Genomic DNA, 27,465 nt, shown 5'->3' with positions numbered 1-27,465 from the left:
TCTTTCCATGACAAGTGCATCCTGGTGCCATCACTTCCCCAGGTAAACGGTGCACATGTACATGGCCGTTTATATGATGTAAAAGAAAACGGGACTCATCGGACCAGGTGACCTTCATCCGCTGCTCCAAGGTTCAGTTCCAACGCTCGCGTGCCCAATGTAGGCGCTTTTTCTGTGGACGTGGTCATTATGGGCACTCTGACCAGGGCCCAGCTACGCATCCCCATACGCATCAGGGTGCGATGCACTGTGCATTGTGACACATTCCTCCCGTAACCACTATTAACATTTTCTGTGACTTGTGCCATGACCTTCTGTCAGTTAGGACCAGATGGGATAGCCTTCCTTGCCCTCGAGCATCGATGAGTCTTGGGCGCCCAACATCTTGTCGCCGGTTTGTGTTTTGTCTCTCCTCGGACCACTGTCAGTAGGTACTCACACTTTTTACCAGGAGCACCCCACAAGCCTTGCCATTTCAGAGATGCTCTGACCCAGTCGTCTGGCCATAACAATTTGGCCCTGGTCAAAGTTGGTCAGGTCTTTACTCCTATCTCTTTACTCTTATCTAATCTACCCAGACCTTGACATGTGGCCTTGTTAGGAGATGATCAACATTATTTGCTTCACTTAAAAACTTGGCTCATCAGTGTATAATAATCGCACGCTATTCTCAGTAATTCTCATGTTGGGCAAGTTGTCACATGTATTTCATTTTTTTGTAATTTTAAACAGTTCGTTAATTACAATGTCTGTTGGCCAAAACAATGGTTTGATATTTTTGTATATTAACTTTTCTATGCTCTTCATGCTTCATAGATATATGATGTGCATTAAGTGTAACAGCTGTCTCTCTGCTCTCAAATCTCCCCCCAAAATCAGAAGACACTTAATACTACATTTCAACTTGAAATCTGTAACTTCCTGAATGTAGGCCGCTGACAGGAAAAAAAAAAAAAATTTGAAAGTGATGTTGACCCGCATAGTGAACATATTCTTCACATTCGGCACAATGTTATTAAAAAAAAAAAAAAAAAAAACAAAAAAAAAAAAAAAAAAAAAAAAAGCGCATCCCGCCCATTCAACGGTTATTGGCACTGGCATTGTGATTCAAACTGCCCGGTTTAGTTGTCGATCCGTGTCATCGTTACCCAGCCAATGTAAGAGAGTTGCCGAGAAGAAATCCCCGCCGCGTGTGTGTCAGAGTTTGGACGCCTCGCCCCTCTCGTTTAATACAAACCGATTTTCAGTATCCCTTTCGTTGCTATTTTGTTGGTATGTCCTGTGGACGCACGTTCATAATATGGCAAGCCGTTTTAACATTTATTCCTTAAAACTCAGTAGTAAGCATATGTATTTTCATGTTACTAGTACTTATTTTAAGTTACTACTAAATATTCCAATAGTCCTTTATCTTTTTCCATTTTACAAGCAACCATTAATTAGTACTTATTTCAATAGTCACTAGTAAGATAAGAAATGGTATGAGTAGGAATTGGAATAGACACCAGTGTCTAATAAATAGGTACTAGTATCTAATAAGCACTAAAACTGGAACAGATGATGATTACTATTGGAATAATTATAGTATCAAATGAATAGTTGCTGGTAGAATTCACCATTGGAATGCTTATTAGTAAGTAAAAAAAAAAAGTACTACACAGCAAGCCAAAATATGTGCCAGTTAAGTAACTGTCTGCAGCGTAATTTCATGACCAAACTTTTGTCATGGCAATGTAACTGGTTAAAGTATTCTGGATAACAGAAAAGTGAAATTCCTGGATTCGTTTTGCACAATGTAATTTTGTAATGAAGTTGTGTGTTGGCTCTCCTGTCAGATGCAGTATGAGTAAAAAATACCTCAGAAATATGTGTAGTCCTGATTATCTGCTGTTGGATGAGATTCTGTCAGGCTATATGTAAATATGTAACTATTATTGTTTTTATAACTTAAGACATTTATATATTTTATTATGAAATAAAAAATGTTTTCCTCAGAAAAACAAACTATCCTGTCAGGCGCAGTTCCATTGTGCACGGACTGTTCTGAGTTCAGCTGAAGATGTGTGATATTACAATATGAATTTGTGTATTTCCCACCTATCTATATTAAAATACCATTGTTTGAGTATTATGTTAAATATATTTTAACTTGTCAAAATGTAACAGTCTCTTAAGTACTTTTCCTAATTGTGACTGGAGATGTTTTAAACATTTAAATAGCAAACTCTAGTCATTATTTACATTATGAGAACGTAAAGACAACATTGTGAACTGGTAATTTGATGGTAATGAAATTATAGCCCTATAATGTTGCAGTTAGTCATGGAATTACCAAAATATTACGAATACATTATGTAACTGGACCGTTCTAGGTTATCTTGGGACATTAGGAGGATGTACGTAAAGACAACATTGTGAATTGGTCATTTAATCCCTAATAGCACACGTACATCACCCAGATGTCTATTTGATATGTGTGTTTACATTTGGAAGACATATTTTTAATGTTGTTTGCTCATCTGCAATATGTCAATAAGACAGTTGTCAATAAGTATGTCTCGGATGTCAATAAAACATTCCGCAGATGTCTTTGAGACATTTTTGATATAGCATGTTGGTAAATCTGATCTTTTAAAGATGTTTAACAGATTTTAATTAGATTGTGATGTTTTCCAGATGAAACTATCTAAAACCGACATCTCTGAGATATATGTGTGCTATCTGGAATGGGCCTATGACGTTGCAGTTACGTTGCCAATTAGTAAATCATGAAATTACCCACAAAAAAAAAAAAAATATATATATATATATATATATATATATATATATATATATATATATATATATATTAATAAATTACGTAAATTGTATATCGTGTGTTAGCAGGTCTTTAGCAAAAATAGATACAATTTTAAGGAATAAATGTTAAAACGGCTTGCCATAAAACGGTTTGTCATATGCACACACACAAAAGCACGCACGATTTTTTTTTTTTTTTCATATCTAGCCGGTCAAGATGGCGGCGGTACTGCCGAAGCGGAGCAGCCGCTCGGCTTAATTGATCATTCTCACTAAATCACCAGGACAGATCGGATCGAAATCGACCAAATCTTTTCGATCCTCCATAACCTTTGTTAAGATATCATCCGTGATATCCTATCGCATTAAACCGGGTGATTTTCACGGAAAATGCTCCTGCTCTAGTTTATGTGTCTCGTCCATTAGCTATACTGGTGAGAATGGGAGAGAAGCTGGAGTTAAAGCTGAAGTCGCCGGTCGGAGCCGAAGCTGCAGGCTACCCGTGGCCCTTACCAGTATATGTAAGTACTGTATTTATATATTCAATCTAAACCGAAACCAGCTCCGGGATTCCTTGCTATTATACGAAGTGGGTCAGGAGGGTAGGGAACAACGTGTATCCAAAGGGCACATAGTGTAAAGACTTTTATTATTGCTGCTTTGTGGTTTCTAGTAGTGTTTTAAGTACTTAGATTCACTAAAAATGAACATACGAGACTGATTGTACAACTGAAAGTTCCGTATATATTCGTATACATGTGTATTGTCAAAGAGGTGACTGTATTATAAATTAAACACTAATAATTACAGACCTAAAATATCACAGTCGGATTTGTTGTAAAAAAACAAATGTCTTTAGACACTGGGCCGTTTCACCGATGCTGAATAATCCCATCAATATTTGAATAGCAGGAAATACAAACAGTGCTGCCGTTTGTAGCCCGCTGACCCAGTTGGCCATCTCACACAGGCTGTGTATCAAAACACAGCGAGTTCCCTATCTAGACATCATTTTGGTGTTCTATATGGGCGTTCGAACGTTCCATTCGAATTTGCAAGATTCGAATCGAACGTTCCAACGCGTCTATGAGGCCCATTCTAAAATATGAACCTACCAATGATGCTCTGAAGTGCTGTCTAGGTAGGCAGCGCACTAGGTTTTGAGACACATCCACTTACCAACCTAAACCTACTACAGCAGTGTGTAATTGTCTAATACTCGTTTTACTTGAAACCTCATAGCTCTTTGAAGAAACATGCTGTTTAAGCACATATTAAACCAAAAACCAATTTCAGTTAATATGACTCAATTTCAGCTAAGGTTTACAAAGACTGAAACTCACGCTAGCCGTCAAGCTAATAGCTATATAGCAGGGCTGGCTAACTTTATCACTCTCTCTCTCTCTCTCTCTCTCTCTCTCTCTCTCTCTCTCTCTCTCTCTTTTTTTTTTTTTTACCAACAGCAACATTCAACAAACTTTAGATAACTAAACAATTTATATGGCTGCCAGAAGTGTCCATAAACAACAGTAATGGATATATTAGGTGTACATAAAATTTGTGTCTGCTAAATATCGTGTGGAGGATGTTAAACAAAAGGCAAGCAGTGAACTCAGGAGATAGGACGGTATCTCCATATTGTTACTGTCTTTTATTGACAGCCAGCTCTCATATCTGTCCCATAACTGTTATGTGGCCTTATTTTTTACTGTGCAGACGTTTCCCTTACATTATTTTGTAAGGCTTGTAGCAGCCTAGTAGGGTGCACATAGTACATGTTAGAACATTAGTTAATTTGATGTATTGAAGACTGTTTTGTGTTCACTTGGCTCAAAACTGTGGTTGCTCATTTGGCAGCCCTTGCAGTGGAATGGTGCTGTGTTTTGGTTGCCATCTGCATACATTTTGAGAGGGGACAAAATGTAAACCTAACCCATATAGCTTGAAATCTCTTGTAAAATAACATGGGGTTTGGCACTAACTGGACTTCTAGTCATAACTTGTAAATCAAGTGGTTGAAAAACCTGCCAGACTTGAGGATTGGCTTTTTTTAAATGGAGCATTGTGACATTTACATTATTTTGTGTGGTTTGTTAAGGGGAGTGTCTGTATTGTACTAAAGGTTTGGGCAACTGATAACTGAACAAACCTCTAACTTACATAAGCAGTCTGATTTAAGATTTTCCACCCAGTGGACGATAAAACGAGTGAATCAATCCCATAGACTTTGACGGAGGGACTCGGGACAGATCCGGGGACCAGAATATCAGAGATTAGGGATGGTCTCTTTTGATTTGGTCCAGTAAGCAATCATCTAGAATGCCCTAGCAATGCCTTAGTAACTGGTGACAGTTAGATTTTCCTAAGCATTTACATTGTCTTATGAAAATGTAAAAATTGAACTACTACTGTTGTGCCTTAAATGCCGGTAGAATGACATCCCAAGTCAAAAAAAAGGTTTGTTTTGGGCTGACCAGACATTGTTCTTCTGTCTGTGTTGTCTTTGAAAGCATTGTACAGTCACTGCACATTTACAGTAATCATAACACAAAGATTCCATGGCGTGATTAACTCAGGTGATGCTGTGCTGTTGAACTGGATGGTTGACAGTGGGCTGAGCCCACAACACCACACACATTTGCTCCAGTATTCTCTGTTACAGTGTTAAATGTCAAAACGGCAAACAGCCTCGCAGTATACGGCCTTATTACACGGCTCTCTGGAATATTTTATTCCGATTGGTCAATTGCAACATTCTGCGCTCATATTTTTGTGTGTAAAGGCTACTAAACTGTATTTAAATTTTTATTTTATTTTCCCCTTTTCTCCCCAATTTGGAATGCCCAATTCCCAATGCACTCTAAGTCCTCGTGGTGGCGTAGTGACTTGCCTCAATCCGGGTGGCGGAGGACGAATCTCAGTTGCCTCCACATATGAGACCGTCAACCCGCGCATCTCATCACGTGGCTTGTTGAGCACGTTAGCGCGGAGATATAGTGCGTGTGGAGGCTTCATGCTATTCTCCGCGGCATCCATGCGCCCCACCGAGAACGAACAACATTATAGCGACCACGAGGAGGTTACCCCATGTGACTCTACCCTCCCTAGCAACCAGGCCAATTTGGTTGCTTGGAGACCTGGCTGGAGTCACTCAGCACGCCCTGGATTCGAACTCACAACTCCAGGGGTGGTAGCCAGCATCTATACTCGCTGAGCTACCCAGGCCCCCGCTAAACTGTATATTTAATTGTCCATGGCAACTAACCTCCTCTGTTTCTCGAATCATTATACGGTCTAATTGTTCTGACATAAACAACAAATGGACGTGAAATATTGATTTGAGTTTAAATTAATTTATTTGGTAGGTAGTGTAATTAGTTAGTCCGTGTGGCACTACATCTTGCTTGCACTGTAAGCATGATGTAAATTTCACCTACTTATTCATTAGGGGTGTTACGGTTCTCGGTAAAAAAAAAAACCGACCCGTACTGTTCTGTAAGCATTGGCACGGGGGTTCACCAAGTTTAATGACACATCTGGGGCACAAGGTTTGGCAAAGATAACAAAGCGTCAAATAGACACGCAAAGTTACAACCTCCGCTAAATGCACCTGAAAGGAGCTGTAAATGGATACTCTCCGCCTGTGTTTCACGTGGGTCAACTTTGTTGACATCACAGTTCTGCACGCATTGTGTGTAGTCGCAAATGGCAAGCGCCAAGTAAAACGAGCCGCTGATAGAGAAGGCCCCTGCATTATTCGAGTCCTCCTGTCTGGGAAGGGAACATTCTCTTTTTGTAGTCAATTACAACAGCAATGGTCAAAAACATTTACAAAACAGGCACTGTTTGCAGACATCACTCGACGCGAGTGCTGTATACTGGTAATTCATCAATATATGATTAATCATTTACGCCGACATCACCCAGGGATAGATAGCGCGGCGCGAACAGAGCTGCAGGTGAGACTAAACTGCACACAGTCACTTCCATTTTTAAGCAGGCACTCAGTGCAAATACTGACAGACATAAAACAATAACTAAAGCACTTGGGCTGTTCATTAAGTTATTTTTCCCTGCTACATTGATGAAGATTTCGGATTTCAGTGTATGATTATAACACTCAAGCCGCGACATCCCGGACCCTTCACATATCCATTTTAATAGCAAGTTTCCTTCTATAGTGACGTACAGATTACGAATGTTGAATATGTTGAGTTGCGTTTGAAATGCACTTTATATTGATGCATGTAGTGTAATAGTGCGTAGTAACTGGATAAGTTTTTTTAGTTAAGGACCCTAGTGAAAATTAATCATGGTTTTACTATAGTAATATTGTAGTAACTATGACTGTAATAACCATGACTGCCGTCACCATGGTTTTCTTGCAGAAATCATGGTTTTGATACAATTAACTATGGTTTTACAAAAGTACTTTAGTATTCATATAGTAACTATGATTTTACTGTTGTAACCATGATAGTAACCATGTTGATTTTTTGGTTACTATGATTTTACTACAAATACCAGGGCCTGAAATTCGGCGCAGGATTGTGGGTATAGCGCACAATTGTAATCATTCCCGCAAGTTCCACATTCATAGTGTGGGAAATTCCCACACACTTTTATTCACTTTACAGTGCAGCTGCGAATTATTAAACCAATAGATACAGATGAACAAATCAAATCAATAGACTTGTATTTGTATCAAACTCTAACTCCAGAAGATGCACAAGTAAATCCGCTCTATCTCTCCCTCTCTCTCTCGTGCAGCTGTCAGCAGCACGTTTGAGCACCTGTTGAATTTGGTTTTTAGCGCGCACAGTGAGGGAGTGCTTTGTCGCGTAGTTACTGAACTTAAGATGTTACAGATGTATAAACTTTTCTAAACCTGTTAATTCGACATGTAAATGCTGTTATACTGCATGTCCGTTAGCGAGCGACACCATAAAACTATCACTCCTGTTAATGATTAACAAAGCTGTTAACATTGCAAGCACATTACATTGGAGCGATCTATAGTTTTGATGCCTTTCATATATTGGTGCTCCAACATTAGTCGTAATGCAGCACTTTTGACAAGAAAGGCAGAAATTCCAAAAGTGCTTTGTGTACCAGCTGCATGGTGAAGAGAGACACCTAAACACCTGTTACATCTCTCATCTCCATCTCTCCATCCAGAGTCTGAAATTAATGGGGGCTCTGGGCAAAAATGCCTCCAAAGATTTCTTGTTGTTTTATTAATAACATCTGATAGCCTATAGGCCTACTTCCAAATTCATACATAGTGATCTTCATTGGAATTTTCACTGAACTTTATTTGTTTCGTGCTGATGTTGCAAGGTCAGTGGCGGATGCTCGTGCCATAAACGCACAAATGGGCATTCACTTCTCGCGCTCCGCAGCAGTTTGGTGTCCTGCTCAAGTGCTAAATTACGTGACCGTTTAGTCCTTTTGTTCAAAATATACTGTCCTAGTAAGTAACACTGTAAGTGTATTCAGTAATGTTGCCCCTCAATGAAAAAGTTGATGTTGTTGTAAAATTTCGGACATTTTAGTGTCACTAGTTTTATCTCTGTAACTGCTGATCTCCTGGGATTTTCACGCACAACATTCTCTAGAGTTTACTCCGAATGGTGCCAAAAAAAAAAAAAAAACATCCAGTAAGCGACAGTTCTGTGGACGGAAACGCCTTGTTGATGAGAGAGGTCAACGGAGAATGGCCAGACGGGTTCGAGCTGACAGAAAGGCTACGATAACTCAGATAACCACTCTGTACAATTGTAGTGAGCAGAATAGCATCTCAGAATGCACAACACGTCGAAACTTGAGGAGGATGGGGTACAACAGCAGAAGACCATGTCAGGCACTTTATTAGAACACTCAGTGATTGCGTGTAATACAGATGTGCTCAAAAGTTTGCATACCCTGGCAGAAATTGTGAAATTTTGGCATTGATTTTGAAAATATGACTGTCTTTTTGAAACAACCACACCGTCTTTTTCCAGAGCAGCCTGTATTTTTCCTGAGGTTACCTGTGGGCTTTTCTTTGTATCCCGAACAATTCAGTTGTGGCTGAAATCTTTCTTGGTCTACCTGACATTGGCTTGGTATCAAGAGATCCCTGAATTTTCCACTTCTTAATAAGTGATTGAACAGTACTGACTGGCATTTTCAAGGCTTTGGATATCTTTTTATATCCTTTTCCATCTTTATAAAGTTCCATTACCTTGTTACGCAGGTCTTTTGACAGTGCTTTTCTGCTCTCCATGGCTCAGTATCTAGCCTGCTCAGTGCATCCACATGAGAGCTAACCAACTCATTGACTATTTATACACAGACACTAATTGCAATTTAAAAAGCCACAGGTGTGGGAAATTAACCTTTAATTGCCATTTAAACCTGTGTGTGTCACCTTGTGTGTCTGTAACAAGGCCAAACATTCAAGGGTATGTAAACTTTTGATCAGGGCCACTTGGGTGATTTCTGTTACCATTATGATTTAAAAAGGAGCCAAACAACTATGTGATAATAAATGGCTTCATATGATCACTATCCTTAAATAAAAGACCAGTCATTTGCATGATCAGTCATATTTTCAAAATCAATGCCAAAATATCACAATTTCTGCCAGGGTATGCAAACTTGTGAGCACAACTGTATATCTTGTCTGAAAGATGTAGAAAGAGGATTTCATGCTTGGTTTAAGTCACAAACAAAGATAATGACAACACAGGGCAAGGGCATTTACATTGACTGCTAGTTTTTACAAGAACATGTGTTTGAAAAGTCTTATCTTCTGAAAGTTTGCATTTTTCACACCACTGATGTTGCCACAAAAGATTGAGCCGCTTTGTATACGGAAATGGGGGGGCAGATCAAAGGCTGTGGTTACCACAGAGATGACTGTCTTGTTTGTCCCTCCTGCCATTTATTTTACTATGAATCAGGCTCCCTTTTTTTTTTTTTTTTTTTTACACACAAACCAAGAATGTGGGTTTCTCAGAAGCACATGCTATTTTCAGTGCTGCTGTGTCACTAAAAACTCCAGTCTCTTTCATGTGTCATTCAATGTGTCCTTTCTAGGAGTGTAAGAGTTATGACTTAAGCAGTTTTAGTGCTTTGGTTGGCCTCGGATGACTTCCGTCTTTGAGTTTGCTTGATAAGGGATGGATGCCCCACCTACTGAGAGCCATATTTCTGCTCTCTGCAAAGCCTGCCATTGGGTAAACAGAATTAAAGAGTGCCCACATTGGCAAGCTGTAAACATGCCTTTCAAGTTTTTGTTTAGGGAGGGGTGGCTACTATTAATTAAGGATTCTGGGTGGTGGTTGTCCATATATTGTGCACTATGTTTGGACCTCCCTTTTTGCTTTCCTTTAAAAATAAAAAGGCTAGTTCACCCAAAAATGAAAATTCTATCATTTACTCCCCCTCATTTTATGTTTCTTGCTACATTGTGACAAGTTTACCACCACCTCTTACCATCAGGGAATTCTCCTCTACTTTAAATATTTCTTACGCTCAGTGATTGTATACTTGGCAAAGATAAAATCCCCTCCATTCATTTTAACTGTATTGCTTTTCAGAGACTCGGGTGAGTGATTTTTTTTATTTTTTTTCCCACTCCAGCTGTCTCTTTGGCTGTTGACGTCTCTGTGTCCACTAGTGTGCCATTTTGCATTCGCGGCTTCACATTGTACACTGAACAAAAGCACCCCACTCACCTGGGGTGGGAGAACAGAGAGGGTTTTTTATCGAACTGTGAGCTTTAGTGTTTTCTTTCTTCCCTGCAGTACTCTGCTGTAACTTACATACTCAGCCGCTCAATACACAGACATTTACATCCTGTTCGTACACTTTAAATCTACTGTGTGTGCGTGCATATCTGGAAACTTAGATCATCTATAAGTGCTTCCATGTGATGCAATGCCAAAAGCTTACTTGGCTTTAGTTTTTTTTAACTATGTAATTCAAAATGTCCTGTGTCGAACCTTAACTAGATTTTTCTATTTTCTAAAGAAAATGTGAGTGGTGTTCGCTTGTTCAGAACTCTCCACCACAATGTTTTTGATTAAATATTGAAATGTTTTCAAATAATAATATATGGTATTTAATCGTTGTTTATGCACCAAATCTTTTTATTTTATTATTTTCTGGTTTTTAATTTTAGTTGCACAAACTGCATTTAAGGAGTGCTTTCACAGTACAAGTTTTGGGGCATTCACTGGTTCCTTTGACATCAAAGTTGAGTTAGTTTTGTTGATAAGAATGCTGTTTTCCAAACTCTGGTGCGCACCCGCGAACAGGACACAAGTCCTCTTGAAAGGGTGGTCTGCGTGCAGTACGGTTCATGTAAACACCGGTACTGTTTGCTGCTGATATGAATGCAATCGTCTAGGGCTGGGTATTGCTAGCCACCACGCGATGTGTATTGCAATACACATCGCAATTCGATATATCGTGATACATCACGATATTATGATTTGATTCCAATTCACAAGCTTTGAATTCCAATTTATTTGGGTATCTTTCAGTTATAATGTCCATTTTGCTTGCATAGCGTATGAAAAATTCTTTCAGCTAATGCTTATACTGAGGACTTTTTAACTTGGTAAATTACCATAATATTTTCGAAATTATTTAATCATTAGTTTTTCATAATTTGTCACATTTTTGTGTTTGAAAAATATACAAATTCTATGTATTCCATCAATAAAAATTATGTCTTGAAATTGCATATCGCATATATAATTTGTTACTTGTTTATTGTTTACTTGTAAATAGTGCAAATTAGGCATGTATTTACGTTGATGTGTAGCGCAAATGCTAGAATACAGTTCTAGCATTTGCGTTACACATCAACATAAATACATGCCTAATTTTGACTATTTACATCTAAACAATAAACAAGTAACAAATTAGGCATGTATTTACGATGATGTGTAGCGCAAATACCAGAACTGTCTCTTTAACACCAGTGGCAGGGACGGAAGCGGCAGAAGTGTTTGTCGAATGGCTTCTTTATGTGTGATTAACATGAAATGTTTGTTGTTTTTGATCAACAACTAACTGTAAAGAACAAAGATATGAAAAGAGACATAATTCAATGACATAGAATAAAAGAACGATTTTACGATTTTAAGAATTGTCATAGGGATCATCAAACAAACATTGTGTAAAATCCATTTTCTAGTGCCAAACGGATAAGAGAGGCCCAGCGCAACTGCGATAGAAACAGGCTCAGCTTCAGTCTCTCTCGCCCCTTATAGAAGCGTCTCTGACTGCACTGAGGAACGGCACTCTGAGTTTGCACTTTTTTAGACAACTTCTTTACTTAAATGCTAGTCATGATAAGGACAAATGGTAGAATATAAATATCGATACATGGATTTATTGTATCAATACAATATTGTGAGTTTCACGATACAAATCGATAATTGCATGTATTGACAGCCCTTCAGTCATGGAAGTGAACCGATATTGATGACGAATTTACGTCTTTGCTTGCTCCCAGGTGCAGCTATTATGGTAAAATAATTTTTTAATACCAGTTTGTTTCAAAATAAATCACCTTCTGGCAGCAGCTCGCATTCTTCACATCTTGCAACGCATTTGTGGAAGACACACACTTAACATTCTTCATATCTTTTCACATTCAGTGCAACCAGGGCAGACAAACGTAAGTGCCATTTTCTGCATGTAAAGTTTTGGTGGTAAGCGACGTACTTCAAAAATAACACCGTGAAACTGACCTAGGAAAGACTAAGTACATTTTTAAACACATTCAATACGTAGATTTTAAAAACTATCTGCAGATTAATTGGTTAAGCTTTCTTTAGCTATTGGTATTGGCAAAATCCATTATTGGTCAACTACTGCTAGTTGCTCTCTGGATGATGGGGTACAAAAATGTTAGTCTGATTGCTTTGGAAAGTATTGGCACATATCTTCACAAACCACGCAATTTCAGCTATCATGTCTGTAGTTTGAGCATAATAATTGTGACGCTTGTCTTAGCAAACACCACTAACAAGCAGGGATTTGGTGTTTCCACAACCCTTCCCTTTGGTTGAGACACTCCCCTCAGCCTGAACGTTGTACAGAACCGTTATGAACAACACTGACATGATTAAACATAATGCTCATGTAATATATTTAAGGTGTAACATTTCGTTATCCCAGCCAAAAAGAACGACAAATTCTTCCCTTCTGTTTGTGTACGGGGGTTGTACTATGAGGTAATCTCCACGATTAAATGATAAATGTTTACGAGGCGTGATTTCCTCCCCTCACACACCCCCTCTGTGATTCACACCGAGGTTGGATGAGGTGAGTAAAGAGTCCACTTTCGTATTTGAGTCAGTTCAACCACCAAGCGTACTCGTGACAAAGCGCAGCCCATGACGCTGGTATTTTTTTTGCTCTCTCTCTCTGTCTTCCTCACCTCCTTTCCTTTGCCAGTGTGATATTTTTAGCTGTCACGTTGGTGTTGCTGTGCGCCGTGTGTGCACAAGACCGCCGGAACACCCCTTCATTTCTTACGTACTCACTCCCCCTCCCGTTCGGCATGATGTGCTGTGTCTGCCTGTGCACGTACACACACTTTTCCATCTGTCTTAGCAGTGCTGGTGTTTTCATTTAACAGCATATTAAAATAATGCAAGACAGTCATGTTCTGGTGGGATAGTTCACCCAAAAATAACAATTCTGTCATCATTTACTCGCCCTCTTGTTATTCCTAACTCGTATTATTTACAAGAGAATAAGGAATGACATTAATTTATGCTGAACTTTCCCTTTAAGTCCACTTGTTCGAGCTCACACTATGGGCACATTATTTCTCAGTGCCGTTGCATTTGCTTCAGAGTAGTAGTTGTGGGCGGAAGGGCACGAGACCCACCGTACTCACAGCTGAGCGGGAAAACTGCTCCATGCTGGATGAGGAGGAGCCTGGCGAGGCAGAATGGCCCAGCAGCGGCACACTCCGGCAGGCACTGTTCTTCTCAGTACTCTGCTGATGAAAAGTGGGTCACTGGGTCAGGTAGCGACATAGCTCAAGTGTCTCGGTTACAGCAGGACTGAGCGAGTTCGTCAGGGTCAGATCTGCAGGTCTGACATGATGCAGGCTTAATTAGACCTCTGGGGTCTTAAAGAGCCACAATTATGCATTTATAAGTGTGGCACAGTTAATGCAAAGTCACATGAATTGTGATCACCCTGCAGGGGTTTTATTATGTGATAATGACCATCAGACTGTAAATTTTCCCACTTATTACATGGCCATTGAACAAATAAATAAAGAATTGGACATTGGAAATATTGGTTTGAGAGTTCTGTAGGAACTTGGTTGTCTGGGACAACAGTCGATTATACAGTCTAGTGGTCATTGTACGAAGATATTTGACCGCAAAATGCCACAATTGAACTGTAAGATTCAAGGATTGCAGAGAGCCATGTAAAAAGCCCAAGATCACACTATGATGCATATATTGACTGAAACATAATGGTACAGTGACTATAGTACAAGTGCCTATGGTGACATAATGGTCTTATCCAGGCATGTGTGAGGAATTAACTTATTCAAATTATTGAAGGCATGCTGGCGGCTGTGTGTGCGGGAATGTGTGACAGTTATACTCTTGTGACCCTGCACAAACTGGAAAGGTCAAATTTGTGTTGTTGTCGTGCAGACTACCTTTTAAATGGATAACTGCCTTTACAAAAAATCTATAGTTCTTGCAAATGTGCCACAAATTTGCAACTCATTATTTTCACATGCAAATGAGCTTCTGATTCATCACAAATGTTTGCCAGAAGTTTGCAGCTCTTTACCGGCAGTGTTGAACCTCCTGCAAACCTTTGGCAACAATGGTCAATTTACCACAAGTTTGCTGCAAAGCTCATTTGCATGTGAAGATGATCAGTGGCGAGTTTGCGGGAAATTTGCCATGAACTCTCAATTTTTGTAAGGGTGATTTAGCTTTATAAACAACATAAAAACAAATAAAAATAGCCTTTGATGAATAAATAAAAGAAGTTATCATCCAGTTGGATTGTAACTCTTTTAGGAATAGCAACATAATATGCGTTTACATCGTAATGTAAGAACGCCCTTACAAAAATCGAGAGTTTGTGGCAAATTTGTCGCAAACTTGCCACAAATTCACACTGATTGTACAAATTTGCCACTGATTATTTTGACATGCAAATGAGCTTTGCTGCAAATTGTCCATTGTTGCCAAAGGTTTGCTGCAGGTTTATCACTACTGGTGAAGAGCTGCAAACGTTTGCGGTAAATCACAAGCTCATTTGCATATGCAAATACTGAGTGGCAAATTTGTGGCAAATGCTATTTTATATACAATATGTGATAATTTAATGAGTTCCAAATGTAGATTTTGGAACTGACGCAAGGGGGATGAGGTTATCAGTCAATGCTGATAATCTCAAATTAACCAGATATTGTCCAATTAATTTCTCTGGCCGATATAGCAATCTAATACTGCAATATAAAGTTTTATGGCTGGTTCATTTTTGTGATTCACTACCTTTTGGCAGGTGTGCCGAAGTAATTTTGAACCCTACTTCTAACATCTTTCTTTCTTCTCAGGATAAACACCATGATGCTGCACATGAAATAATTGAAACCATTCGGTAAGTCTTTTGTTTTTGCTTTTAGTTTTGATTGCTCTGTCAATTTTTATGTGCATAATGTCTGTATTATAATTGAGAAACTAAACTGGGTTTCTCTCTTTGTTCAGCTGGGTATGTGAGGAGATCCCAGATCTTAAGCTGGCCATGGAGAACTACGTACTTATCGACTACAACACCAAGAGGTAAAAACTCAGACTAATAAGACAACAAACGTTTATGCTTTTTGTAGTTTGCCTATTATTAGTATAAATATATACTATAAAATAAATGCATATTTACGCATAGATTTTGCATGTATAGTATATCTAGTGATTTTAATGTTGTCCATGCAAGATTTATTGCTTGCAATACAAATAGTTTCATTTTCTGTCTTGTATTTGAGAAGACAATGAAAGATTGTTCATTTATTTTGTTTTGTTGCAGCTTTGAGAGTATGCAGAGACTGTGTGACAAGTACAACAGAGCCATTGACAGCATTCACCAACTGGTATGTCAAGTCGTTCTAAATATTTATAGTCTTAACAGCTGACCAACAGTTGTTTTTATTTCAAAGAACTATTCTATTGGGTTTTTATATAGTTACTTTGTAGAGAAACTTTTATACTGTTACCGTCAATAAATGAAACAGACTGGATGTCATTTGTTTCCTTTCATGAGTTTTTTTGTTTTGTTTTAGTATGTCCGTGGTTCCATATTTGTCAGCATAGTAGTTTGAAATATACTGATGCTAAGTATAACTTTTTCATTTTGTGTGTGTGTGTTGCAGTGGAAAGGGACCACCCAACCCATGAAACTCAACAAGCGTCCTTCCAACGGCCTGCTGCGACACATCCTACAGCAGGTTTACAATCACTCTGTCACTGACCCCGAGAAACTCAACAATTATGAGCCCTTCTCTCCTGAGGTGTATGGAGAGACATCATTCGACCTGGTGGCCCAGATCATCGACGAAATGGAGATGATGGAAGAAGACACCTTTGTGGATCTGGGCAGTGGTCAGTAACCGTGCTCCCAAAACTTGTTGATAAAAGACATTTGATGCAGATTAGGTTGTAACCACTTCGTCCTTAGGAGTTTGCCTTATTCAAATGTCCTCTCGTTTTAGGGTGGATCTTTATTTTTGCTATCAACCATTTGACTGTGCATGTTTGTTGTCTTTGCAATCCAAATTTGTAGGTGTTGGACAGGTAGTCCTGCAGGTCGCCGCAGCCACCAACTGTAAACACTACTACGGCATCGAGAAAGCAGACATTCCAGCAACCTATGCAGAGGTACAAGCATCCTGTCCAGACCACTGTACCATTGGCTGAGATATTCCTTTAAAAGCTACCCGAACGCTCTTAATACACGGCAACCTCTTTACTAAAATGGACAGCGGGTTTTGGAGTTGCAGTGTTTACGTCTGAATTTTTATGTTTGCAGTCAATGGACAAAGAGTTTAAGAGGTGGATGAAGTGGTATGGAAAAAAACACAGCGAGTACACTGTAAGTGTTTATAGTAGCATATTGTGAATTGTGAGTGAAGGGATGTGTTTTGGTCTGTTTGTGTTAATATGATTTATGTCTTATTTGACAGCTGGAAAGGGGAGATTTCCTCTCAGAAGAATGGAGAGAACGAATAGCCAACACAAGGTATGATCACAAACAATCATCCGCTCACATTCCCACCAATGGGATCTGAGCACAGTTTATAAACAGGGATGCAAACTCCTCACCTTTCGTTTTGAAACCAAAATTGGTCACTTTAGTGATTTGTGTAGATCCAAAGAGTTTTTGGGGGTCAGATTCTAAAAGCATGCTTGACTACTGTGTAATTGATTACAGCAGTGGCCAAGCGTGTGCTTTTCTACCACAGTCCTACCGAGGCAGTCATACATAGTGATTCTGCGTCTGACAGGAATGCAGCTTGAAGGGCTCTGAAGAAGCGGCATTCATTAAAGAAATAGTTCACCCGAAAATGAAAATTCTCTCATCATTTACTCACCCTCATGCCATCCCAGATGTGTATGACTTTCTTTCTTCTGCTGAACATAAATTAAGATTTTTGTAGAATATCTCAGCTCTGTAGGTCCAAACAATGCAAGTGAATAGTGGCCAGAACTTTGAAGGCCCAAAAGCACATAAAGGCATCAGAAAAGTAATCCATACTACTCAAGTGGTTAAATTCATGTTTTGAAGCAATATGATAGGTGTGCTTGAGAAACGGATCAATATTTAAGTCCTTTTTACTACCAATCTCCACTTTCACATTAGCATTCTTTTGTTTTTGGCGATTCACATTCTTTGTGCATATCGCCACCTACTGGGCAGGGAGGAGAATTTATCATTGTTGACTCTTGATTTGGATGAAAAGTTATGTTCAGCAGTTCACAAACTAAAGAAAAATTATAGACCTGCTTTGTTCTTATAATGCTTAAACACTATAAAGACTATGGGTAGATTTTAGTCATGAACAACTAAAAATTATTCAAAGACTTACTCATAGCACATAAGACACTTATTTGTCGACACCTAGAGTGGCATCTCTAGAAGTGGTCACTAAACTAATCTGTAAATGAAATTGAACAAATTCGTGAAATAGAAGCAAGCCACACCAAAATGCCATCTATATTTGCAGCTAATTCTGCACAATTGTGCAGTTAATTTGCTATACTTGAAACATTAATATCACTGAAATTGTTGCTTTTAGCTTATTCTTTAAAAAAATATCCCTGGAAAACATGCTCACCCTTACAAAAAATCTAAACTAGCCGCAAACTTGCAGCAAATTTGTTGCTCGTTATTTTCACATGCAAATTAGCTTTTGATTCACTGCAAATGTTTGCCAGAAGTTTGCAGCTCTTCGCCGGTAGTTGTGAACCTCCGGCAAACCTTTGGCAACAATTTGCCGCAAAGCTCATTTGCATGTGAAAATTGTCTGTGGCAAATTTGCCATGAACTCTCGATTTTCGTAAGGGCATGGACCACCAATTGTCTCACCTTTGTCGTCCCCCATGATGAGTTTGCATCCCTGTATAAAACTTTAAAGATCAAATTAGCATCTTTCAGATGTAACTTCCAACCAAGTTAAATCCTTTTGATCTTGAAGTTAAACAATGAAATGTTGTTATTATTCAGGACGTTTACATAGTTCAATCTGAAAAAAACTCCGAAAAAAATCTGACTACAGAGGTAATGCGCAATTTGTATTAAACCAAGATGTTGACCGCTAAGCAAACAAGGTAGAGAGAATGCTAGGAACTAATATTTTTGGATGCTAATATGATGTAAAAGGTCAACTGGAAAACATCTGCGTCACTTCCTCAGCAGACGTCTTTGCTTTAAATATTTATGCATTGCCATATATACTTGAATGGATGGATGAAGACTGTAGCTTGACTACTCGACAATCCACTGTAGTTTGATTATTACTGCGCATGTAAACATTCTGACTGTCTTGTTGAGTGTCCAATGCAGGCCTGTGGTGTGTTGTGTTCTTTTGCAGTGTTATTTTTGTGAATAACTTTGCCTTTGGTCCTGAGGTGGACCACCAGCTGAAGGAGCGATTTGCCAACATGAAGGAAGGTTCGTTATCACGTGCTCTGACTAGACTTTTTTTTGTTTGTTGATTGAGTAAATAATATCACTTCACTTTAAATTCATTGTTGCATGACCAAATCATTTGAAGTGGACAGCTGCTTACATTTTCAAAATTATGAAGTTTCTTGCAGTGTAGCTCAAAGCAGCTGTGTAAACACCTCTCTGTGAAACCCTTTGACCCCTGCATTGACACATAGGTTCCCTGTCAGAATGAATTTTTATTTTTGAGGAGATGATATGTGCTTCGATTTTTAGAAGTATGAGCTTCTTGTCAGTCTTGTGGCTCAATTTCAGTCTTGTCTCTTTTAGGTGGAAAAATTGTATCCTCAAAACCTTTTGCACCTCTTAACTTCAGAATAAACAGTCGAAACTTGAGTGGTAAGTTTTAAGCTTGGGTCTTAAAGAGGTAGTTCGCCCAAAAAGGAAAATTGTGTCATCATTTACTGATCCTAATGACTTCTGTGTAAGAAAAGAAAATACAGTATTTAGCAGAATGTTAAGGCCACTGTTTTCCAGACAGTAAACATTTAACTGTGATTTTAAACGTTTGATGACATCAAGCATCATTGGTTCTCGCACATCTTGCGACTGATCTCAACACTATGGATTTTTTCGAACGCAAGCACATTGGAGATTTGAGAGCTACTTTTTCATTTGTGGGTGAACTATTCATTTAAATCAAGATTCGGAGTTGTTTGGTTCATTTTGATTTTGTTGTTTTAATGTCTAATGGTCGTTCGTTTTTAAAGATATTGGCACAATAATGAGAGTTGTTGAGCTGTCGCCTTTAAGAGGATCAGTATCATGGACGGGGAAGCCAGTGTCGTACTATCTGCATACAATAGACCGCACCATAGTAAGTGCCCTTTTATTTGAGTCACATAGGTTTTGTTGTTCCTTTGTCTGCATACAGTAGGAGCCTTATTTGCATTAGTCTTTATTGCTAGGCAAATGATGTTGCACATGCCTGTCTCATGACACAATCTCACCAAGAGAAGCTACACTAAGAAATGCTAGGGCTGGGCGATATATAGAAAATGAGCCAATATTTTATTTATTTATTTATTTTATTTTTTTACTAAATTAACTAAAGGAAGAATTATATTTATTGTTTTTCATTTGTATGCACCAGTGTAACAATACATATTGTTAAACTGCAATATTTTCCTACACACATTTTTATGAAAAGATTTTAATATATAAAACTGCAGCATAGAGATTTTTGTAAATTTTTCTCGTAGTAATCACACAATTTCCTGAACAAAAACGAGCAAATGTGAAGCAGACTTTCAATTCGAATTATTGAAACAGGCACTTTGCACTGATTCATGGAAATTAATCAAACTTAGCAAATATCAAGCATTTGTCTTAAAGCATGCATGCTCGCAAGGAAAGTTTGAGAAGCTTTTTCAACGACACTGTCTATTTTTAATGTTTTTTTTTTTATACCCTTTTCTCCCAATTTGTAATGCCCAATTCCCACTACTTAGTAGGTCCTTGTGGTGGCGCGGTTACTCGTCTAAATCCGGGTGGCAGAGGACAAGTCTCAGTTGCCTCCACTTCTGAGACCGTCAATCCGCGCATCTTATCACGTGGCTCGTTGTGCATGACACCGCGGAGACTCTCAGCATGTGGAGGCTCATGCTACTCTCCGCGATCCACGCACAATTTACCACGCACCCCATTGAGAGCGAGAACCACTAAACACGACCACAAGGAGCTTAGCCCATGTGACTCTACCCTCCCTAGCAACCAGGCCAATTTGGTTGCTTAGGAGACCTGGCTGGAGTCACTCAGCACACCCTGGATTCGAACTCGCGACTCCAGGGGTGGTAGTCAGCGTCAATACTCGCTGAGCTACCCAGGTCCCCAACGACACTGTCTTTTTAAAAACTTTATGGCAAAATAAAGTGTTAAAATCAAGAAATTCTGAATTTTGTATTTGCAGCAAAAGCATTCCAAATGTATTGTGTAATATTCTATATATTGCTCAGCCCTTACACATGCTTGTATTTGGGTGCTAAAACAGTGGCTTAAAGCATTATCTAACCGAAGACTTAATTTTATTTTGCAGCTTGAAAACTATTTTTCTAGTCTCAAAAATCCTAAACTCAGGGTAAGTTTATGCTTAATTCTATTTAATGTGTTTATGGGTTCTGTAAAAGATATCCAGCTAAATTTTGTCGTACGTCTCTGCATGTTGTGGTTAAAGGAAGAGCAGGAGGCGGCCAGAAGACGTCAGCAGAAGGATACTAAGGAGAACAAAAGCAACACCACCACCCCGACCAAACCCAAGGAGCACAAGGTAGACCTGAAGAAATCCCCATTGCCCAACTGCATATGTTCTCTAAATTGATTAGGACATCTTTGATTGAAACAGTGGCGAACAAGTGAAGTGTTTGAAGACAATCATTATTTTTGCCAAACTTTCTGGTGCAGCTAGTGGCTCAGAAATTACACACTTCACTTTTAATGAAAGTGTCTGGTCTTATTGTATATGAAAATCAAAATGTAATAGACTTCCTTCACATATAAAGGTGCACTCAGTAATATTTTTACGTTCGCTTAGTTTTGTTTGATACCAAACAGTGTAGATGCAGCATTGTGCAAGGGCAAACGTTTTGTTACTGATGACATTGTAGAAATGTGCTATTTGCAGTCAGCCAAATCGCAAGCCCTTTTAACATTTAATCAAGTGCTGGATATGAATTAACGACAAATATAATTCTGTTTTTACTAGTGAAAATGCTTATTTTTGAAATCGCTAATTAGTTTTGCACTAGTAAAAATTATTTATCAAAATATATTACTTGCGGAAATACCCATTTTTTATATCAAAATTGGATTTCAACTAGGAAAAGCTGTATATTTTTTTTGGTATATCTGTAACTGCATTTTCGCAATTTTTACAATGATCTGTTATTACTTCTGTTCAAAATGCAATTACAGAGATCTATAGTTTATTTCTTCCTAGATAAAATTCCAAATACACATATCAGGTTTGTATTACTAGTAAAAATTATTATATTTGATTACAATAATTGCAGTGTTACTAGTTACAAAGTTCCATTCCTGATATCAACAGTTGAATTACAGCTAGTAAATTTTTTTTTTTTTTTTTTTATGTCTGTAAATTAATTTAGTGTTTCAGATATGAGGAAATTGATTTCAGATATCATTAAATTAAAGCAATAGTTCACCCAAAGAGGAAAATTCTCATTTACTCACCCTTATGTTGTTCCGGATGTGTACAGTGCATCCGGAAAGTATTCACAGCGCTTCACTTTTTCCACATTTTGTTATGTTACAGCCTTATTCCAAAATGGATTAAATTCATTATTTTCCTCAAAATTCTACAAACAATACCCCATAATGACAACGTGAAAGAAGTTTGTTTGAAATCTTAAAAGTGAAAAACAATCACATGTACATAAGTATCCACAGCCTTTGCCATGACACACAAAATTGAGCTCAGGTGCATCCTGTTTCCACTGATCATCCTTGAGATGTTTCTACAACTTGACTGGAGTCCACCTGTGGTAAATTCAGTTGATTGGACATGATTTGGAAAGGCACACACCTGTCTATATAAGGTCCCACAGTTAACAGTGCATGTCAGAGCACAAACCAAGCCATGAAGTCCAAGGAATTGTCTGTAGACCTCTGAGACAGGATTGTATCGAGGCACAGATCCGGGGAAGGGTACAGAAAAATTTCCGCAGCACTGAAGGTCAATGAGCACAGTGGCCTCCATCATCTGTAAATGGAAGAAGTTTGGAACCACCAGGACTCTTCTTGGAGCTGGCCGCCCGGCCAAACTGAGCGATCGGGGGAGAAGGGCCTTAGTCAGGGAGGTGACCAAGAACCCGATGGTCACTCTTTACAGAGCTCCAGCATTTCTCTGTGGAGAGAGGAGAACCTTCCAGAAGAACAACCATCTATGCAGCACTCCACCAATCAGGCCTGTATGGTAGAGTGGCCGGACGGAAGCCACTCCTCAGTAAAAGGCACATGACAGCCCGCCTGGAGTTTGCCAAAAGGCACCTGAAGGACTCTCAGACCATGAGAAACAAAGATTGAACTCTTTGGCCTGAATGGCAAGCGTCATGTCTGGAGGAAGCCAGGCACCGCTCATCACCTGGCCAATACCATCCCTACAGTGAAGCATGGTGGTGGCAGCATCATGCTGTGGGGATGTTTTTCAGCGGCAGAAACTGGGAGACTAGTCAAGATCGAGGGAAAGATGAATGCAGCAATGTACAGAGACATCCTTGATGAAAACCTGCTCCAGAGCGCTCTGGACCTCAGACTGGGGTGAAGGTTCATCTTCCAACAGGACAACGACCCTAAGCGCATAGCCAAGATAACAAAAGAGTGGCTCCGGGACAACTCTGTGAATGTCCTTAAGTGGCCCAGCCAGAGCCCAGACTTGAACCCGATTGAACATCTCTGGAGAGATCTGAAAATGGCTGTGCACTGACGCTCCCCATCCAACCTGATGGAGCTTGAGAGGTCCTGCAAAGAAGAATGGGAGAAACTGCCCAAAAATAGGTGTGCCAAGCTTGTAGCATCATACTCAGAAAGACTTGAGGCTGTAATTGGTGCCAAAGGTGCTTCAACAAAGTATTGAGCAAAGGCTGTGAATACTTATGTACATGTGATTTTTATTTTATTTTTATTTTTTTATAAATTTGCAAAGATTTCAAACAGACTTCTTTCACGTTGTCATTATGGGGTATTGTTTGTAGAATTTTGAGGAAAATAATGAATTTAATCCATTTTGGAATAAGGCTGTAACATAACAAAATGTGGAAAAAGTGAAGTGCTGTGAATACTTTCCGGACGCACTGTATGTATGTCTTTCTTTCTTTAGCAGAACACAAATGAAGATTTTTAGAAGAATTTCTCAGCTCTTTTGGTCCATACGATGCAAGTGAATGGGTGCCAAAATGTTGAAGCTCCAAAAATCATATAGGTCTGCATAAAAGTAATCCATATGACTCCAGTGGTTAAATCAATGTCTTCAGAAGTGCTTTAAGTGTGGGTGAGAAACAGATCAATAGTTAAGTTAATTTTTTACTATAATTTCTCCTCCCTGCTCAGTCAAACTCCACTTTCTCATTCTTCTTGTGTTTTTGGTGATTCACATTATTCATACATACGCCCCCTACTGGGCAGAGAGAACAATTTCTTGCATAAATGGACTTAAATATTGATCAGTTTCTCACACACACCTATCATATAAATTCTGAAGACATGGATTTAACCACTGGAGTCGTATGGATTACTTTTATGCTGTCTTTATGTGCTTTTTGGAGCATCAAAATGTTGTCATCCATTCACTTGCATTGTGAAGACCTACAGAGCTGAAATATTCTTTTAAAAATCTTAATTTGTGTTCTGCAGAAGAAAGAAAGTCATACACATCTGGGATGGCATAAAGGTGAGTAAATGATGAGAGAATTTACATTTTTGGGTGAACTATCCCTTTAAGAAGTAATTAAAGAGGGGGCCTGGGTATTTCAGCGAGTAAAGACGCTGACTAACACCCATGGAGTCACGAGTTCGAATCCCAGGGTGTGCTGAGTGACTCCAGCCAGGTCTCCTAAGCAAACAAATTGGCCCGGTTGCTAGGGAGGGTAGAGTCATATGGGATAACCTCCTCGTGGTTGCGATTAGGGGTTCTCCCTCTTAATGGGACGCGTGGTAAGTTGTGCGTGGATCGCGGAGAGTAGCATGAGCCCCCCCCCCCCCCCTGTGCTGTGAGTCTTGTCCTCCGCCACCCGGATTTGGACGAGTAACCACGCCACCACAAGAACCTACTAAGTAGTGGAAATTGGGCATTCCAAATTGGGAGAAAAGGGGATAAAAAAAAAAAAGAAGTAATTAAAGATATCTAAGGCTTTTCTAATAGATACAATTCCAAATACACATATCAGCTTTGTATTACTACTAGTAAAAATTACAATTTGATATCTGTAATTTAGTATCTTGAAATAGAGTTTAGATATCATTAAATTGGGAAGTAATTAAAGATATCTTAAGGCTCTCTTACTAGATAAAATTCCAAATACTCATCAGCTTTGTATTACTACTAGTAAGCCTGTCGCAATTATTAAATAATCGTCTAATTGCAGTCATTTAAACTAACTGCGATTATTTGAGATGACCACGATTATTATGCACTTCAAATTCCAATCACATTTAAATCCCCCAAATAAGGGAATTTTAAACTAATATATAAATGCCATGAATGGCGTTTTTGTGTGTCATTCAATTGAAATCCGAGCACCACTGAGCCGCACCACGGACATCAACCCAGAGCAGCTCCTGTCCGGAAGAGTGTGTGAAATGCTTCTCAAACTCCGGCAAAAATATAAATGAGCAAATGTAAACGTTGATAGTGAACGCAAAGCGCTCCGGTTTCACTTTAATCCCCAGGTTATTAGTATTTTGGTTGCACCATAAACTGCATCTGGAATTTAATTCAGTTTGGACTCTTGTAGCCTCTGTCTGGCCCTCCCCATCACAGGAAGGAAAGACGGAGAACATTTAATATAGGCTACCAATTTTAAAAACTACTCTTTCATCACATTATCATATCAGCAAAATCCTATATTGATCGACCTCTAATTTATATTTATATAATGGTACTATACATAAACCAATTTTAATGTGATATATATGTGGAAAACATGTCTTCGGTATTTTAAACTTGCATATATCCTACCCTGTTTTACTGATAAGCAATGTTAAGGCCATGTTGAATGTGTGCCTAATTAAGTAAGAGCCTGTGATACATGATTTATTTTGAGATGGTGTGGGTTTGTTTTGTTATGCGGAAACAGTATTAGTTTTATTTGTTCAGGTCTTGGAAAAAGGTCTGAAAAAGTCTTAAATTTGATTTTAAAAACTGCAGCTACCCTGACCAAGGCTGCACAGGCCTAAAAATAATATAGACCAATTCTGATTGATCAAAGTTATATTCAAATTCCTCACTTTCATTGTACCATGTGCAGCAGCCGCAGCACGAATCAGGTGGTGAAGAGGAGCACTCCAATTCAATCGCACCCATAAAGCCGTCGCCCAAACCCCGCCGTGCTAAACTGCTGACAAAGGGCCGCAAGATGGGCAGCAGGAAGCGTGGGCGACCCAAGAAGGCAGCCACTATAACCGCAGCAGAGCGCAAGAACAAGAAGAGCCAGAGCGCCCTGGATCTGCTGCATGCTAAAACCCTCTCAGCAGCGCCCCCTCAGGGTGAGACACTCAAATCATCATACTTTACACACTGTCAAAAGACACTTTCCCCCAGAGTTCATGAATAGTGAAAAGTGTTGAGTAAATGATGGCAGAATTTTCAGTTTAGTCTGAATTATCCTTTAACTGATTGAAAGTGGTTCGCCATAGTCATGACGAGTTCAGTAATTCGATAAGCTGACCCTTGTTATAAATTTACAGATGCATACAGGTCACCTCAGAGCCCATTCTATCAGCTACCTCCCAAAGTGCAACATTATACATCAAGCCAGCTTCTCCTTAGCCCGACTCCACCAGGCCTGCAGACTCTGCTCGGTAAGTGCACATAGGCTTGCGTAAATGTGTACTTGGTAGATTCCATACTTACATACTTAACGTGAACTTCTCACTCTTGCTCTAGATAACATTAAAGTCCAATACCTGCAGTTCATGGCGTACATGAAAACACCACAGTACCGCACCAACCTACAGCAAGCTCTTGAGCAGGAGAAGGTAAAGACAAGTGGTTTTCCTTTGCACATTGTTTTTCATTGTCTCAAACTTTTTTTCTTGGCTTTTACAAATAATGCCAGCTTCAGTGACTTCTCACTAATCTGTGATCTAAGCAGGTGTAAGTGCTCTTTGATCTTGTTGTAACGTTATTATTACATTTCTCTCCCCGATTTTTCCCGTGCTTTTATGTCACAGTTGCGACACACAGAACTGTCAGGTCAAGCCCAACAGCTGCTCAACACCTGTCATGCACACAAAGAGAGGATCAGAGACCTGTTCCAGTCCAAATTGGAGGAGGTAAGACTGAAATGTTCATTGTCTGTTGCCAAAGCTGTCTGTAGTTTTTGGAAACGTTACTTGTCAACTAAATGGCAAATTCAAAATTGGTATCATTAGCTGAGGTTAAACCCTTTTGTCCCCTATGTTGACAGCTGGGTGTGAAGGCGGTGACAGTGGAGGATCTGGTGCAAGCACAGAAGGAGATCACTGCCCACAACATGCAGCTGAGGGAGCAAACCAAACAACTGGAGAGAGACATGGCGGAGCTTCGTGATCAGAGTCTGGTGCTGGTGAGTGAACCGGAATAAGCCATCGTGAGCAGAATGGTAGTTTCAGGGTTCCCATGGTCATTCATGGGCAACCTTGAAGTATCAGGGAATTTAAGAATGGTGTCTTCAGGCCTGA

General features: G+C 39.2%; 1 protein-coding gene across 3 annotated transcripts in view; it reads left to right on the top strand.

The window, feature by feature from the left end:
- Positions 1–3,015: 3,015 nt before the first annotated feature.
- The window catches only part of LOC127437915 (histone-lysine N-methyltransferase, H3 lysine-79 specific-like), a 44,500-nt gene continuing 20,050 nt past the window's right edge, over positions 3,016–27,465 (top strand). For all 3 annotated transcript variants that reach the window (XM_051693079.1, XM_051693078.1, XM_051693080.1), the window contains exons 1-18: positions 3,016–3,320; positions 15,410–15,453; positions 15,561–15,635; positions 15,877–15,940; positions 16,220–16,448; positions 16,630–16,724; positions 16,876–16,938; positions 17,030–17,085; positions 18,938–19,017; positions 19,342–19,410; positions 19,782–19,888; positions 21,107–21,148; positions 21,245–21,337; positions 26,052–26,289; positions 26,491–26,604; positions 26,690–26,781; positions 26,977–27,078; positions 27,213–27,350. In XM_051693079.1, coding sequence (XP_051549039.1) covers positions 3,240–3,320; positions 15,410–15,453; positions 15,561–15,635; positions 15,877–15,940; positions 16,220–16,448; positions 16,630–16,724; positions 16,876–16,938; positions 17,030–17,085; positions 18,938–19,017; positions 19,342–19,410; positions 19,782–19,888; positions 21,107–21,148; positions 21,245–21,337; positions 26,052–26,289; positions 26,491–26,604; positions 26,690–26,781; positions 26,977–27,078; positions 27,213–27,350 — 1,782 coding nt within the window. In that variant the 5' untranslated portion in view covers positions 3,016–3,239. The remainder of the gene's footprint in view (positions 3,321–15,409; positions 15,454–15,560; positions 15,636–15,876; positions 15,941–16,219; positions 16,449–16,629; positions 16,725–16,875; positions 16,939–17,029; positions 17,086–18,937; positions 19,018–19,341; positions 19,411–19,781; positions 19,889–21,106; positions 21,149–21,244; positions 21,338–26,051; positions 26,290–26,490; positions 26,605–26,689; positions 26,782–26,976; positions 27,079–27,212; positions 27,351–27,465) is intronic.

This window comes from Myxocyprinus asiaticus, chromosome 49, assembly GCF_019703515.2.
Source record: "Myxocyprinus asiaticus isolate MX2 ecotype Aquarium Trade chromosome 49, UBuf_Myxa_2, whole genome shotgun sequence".
NCBI classification, from domain to species: domain Eukaryota; kingdom Metazoa; phylum Chordata; class Actinopteri; order Cypriniformes; family Catostomidae; genus Myxocyprinus; species Myxocyprinus asiaticus.
This window is presented reverse-complemented; position numbering and strand designations above follow the sequence as displayed.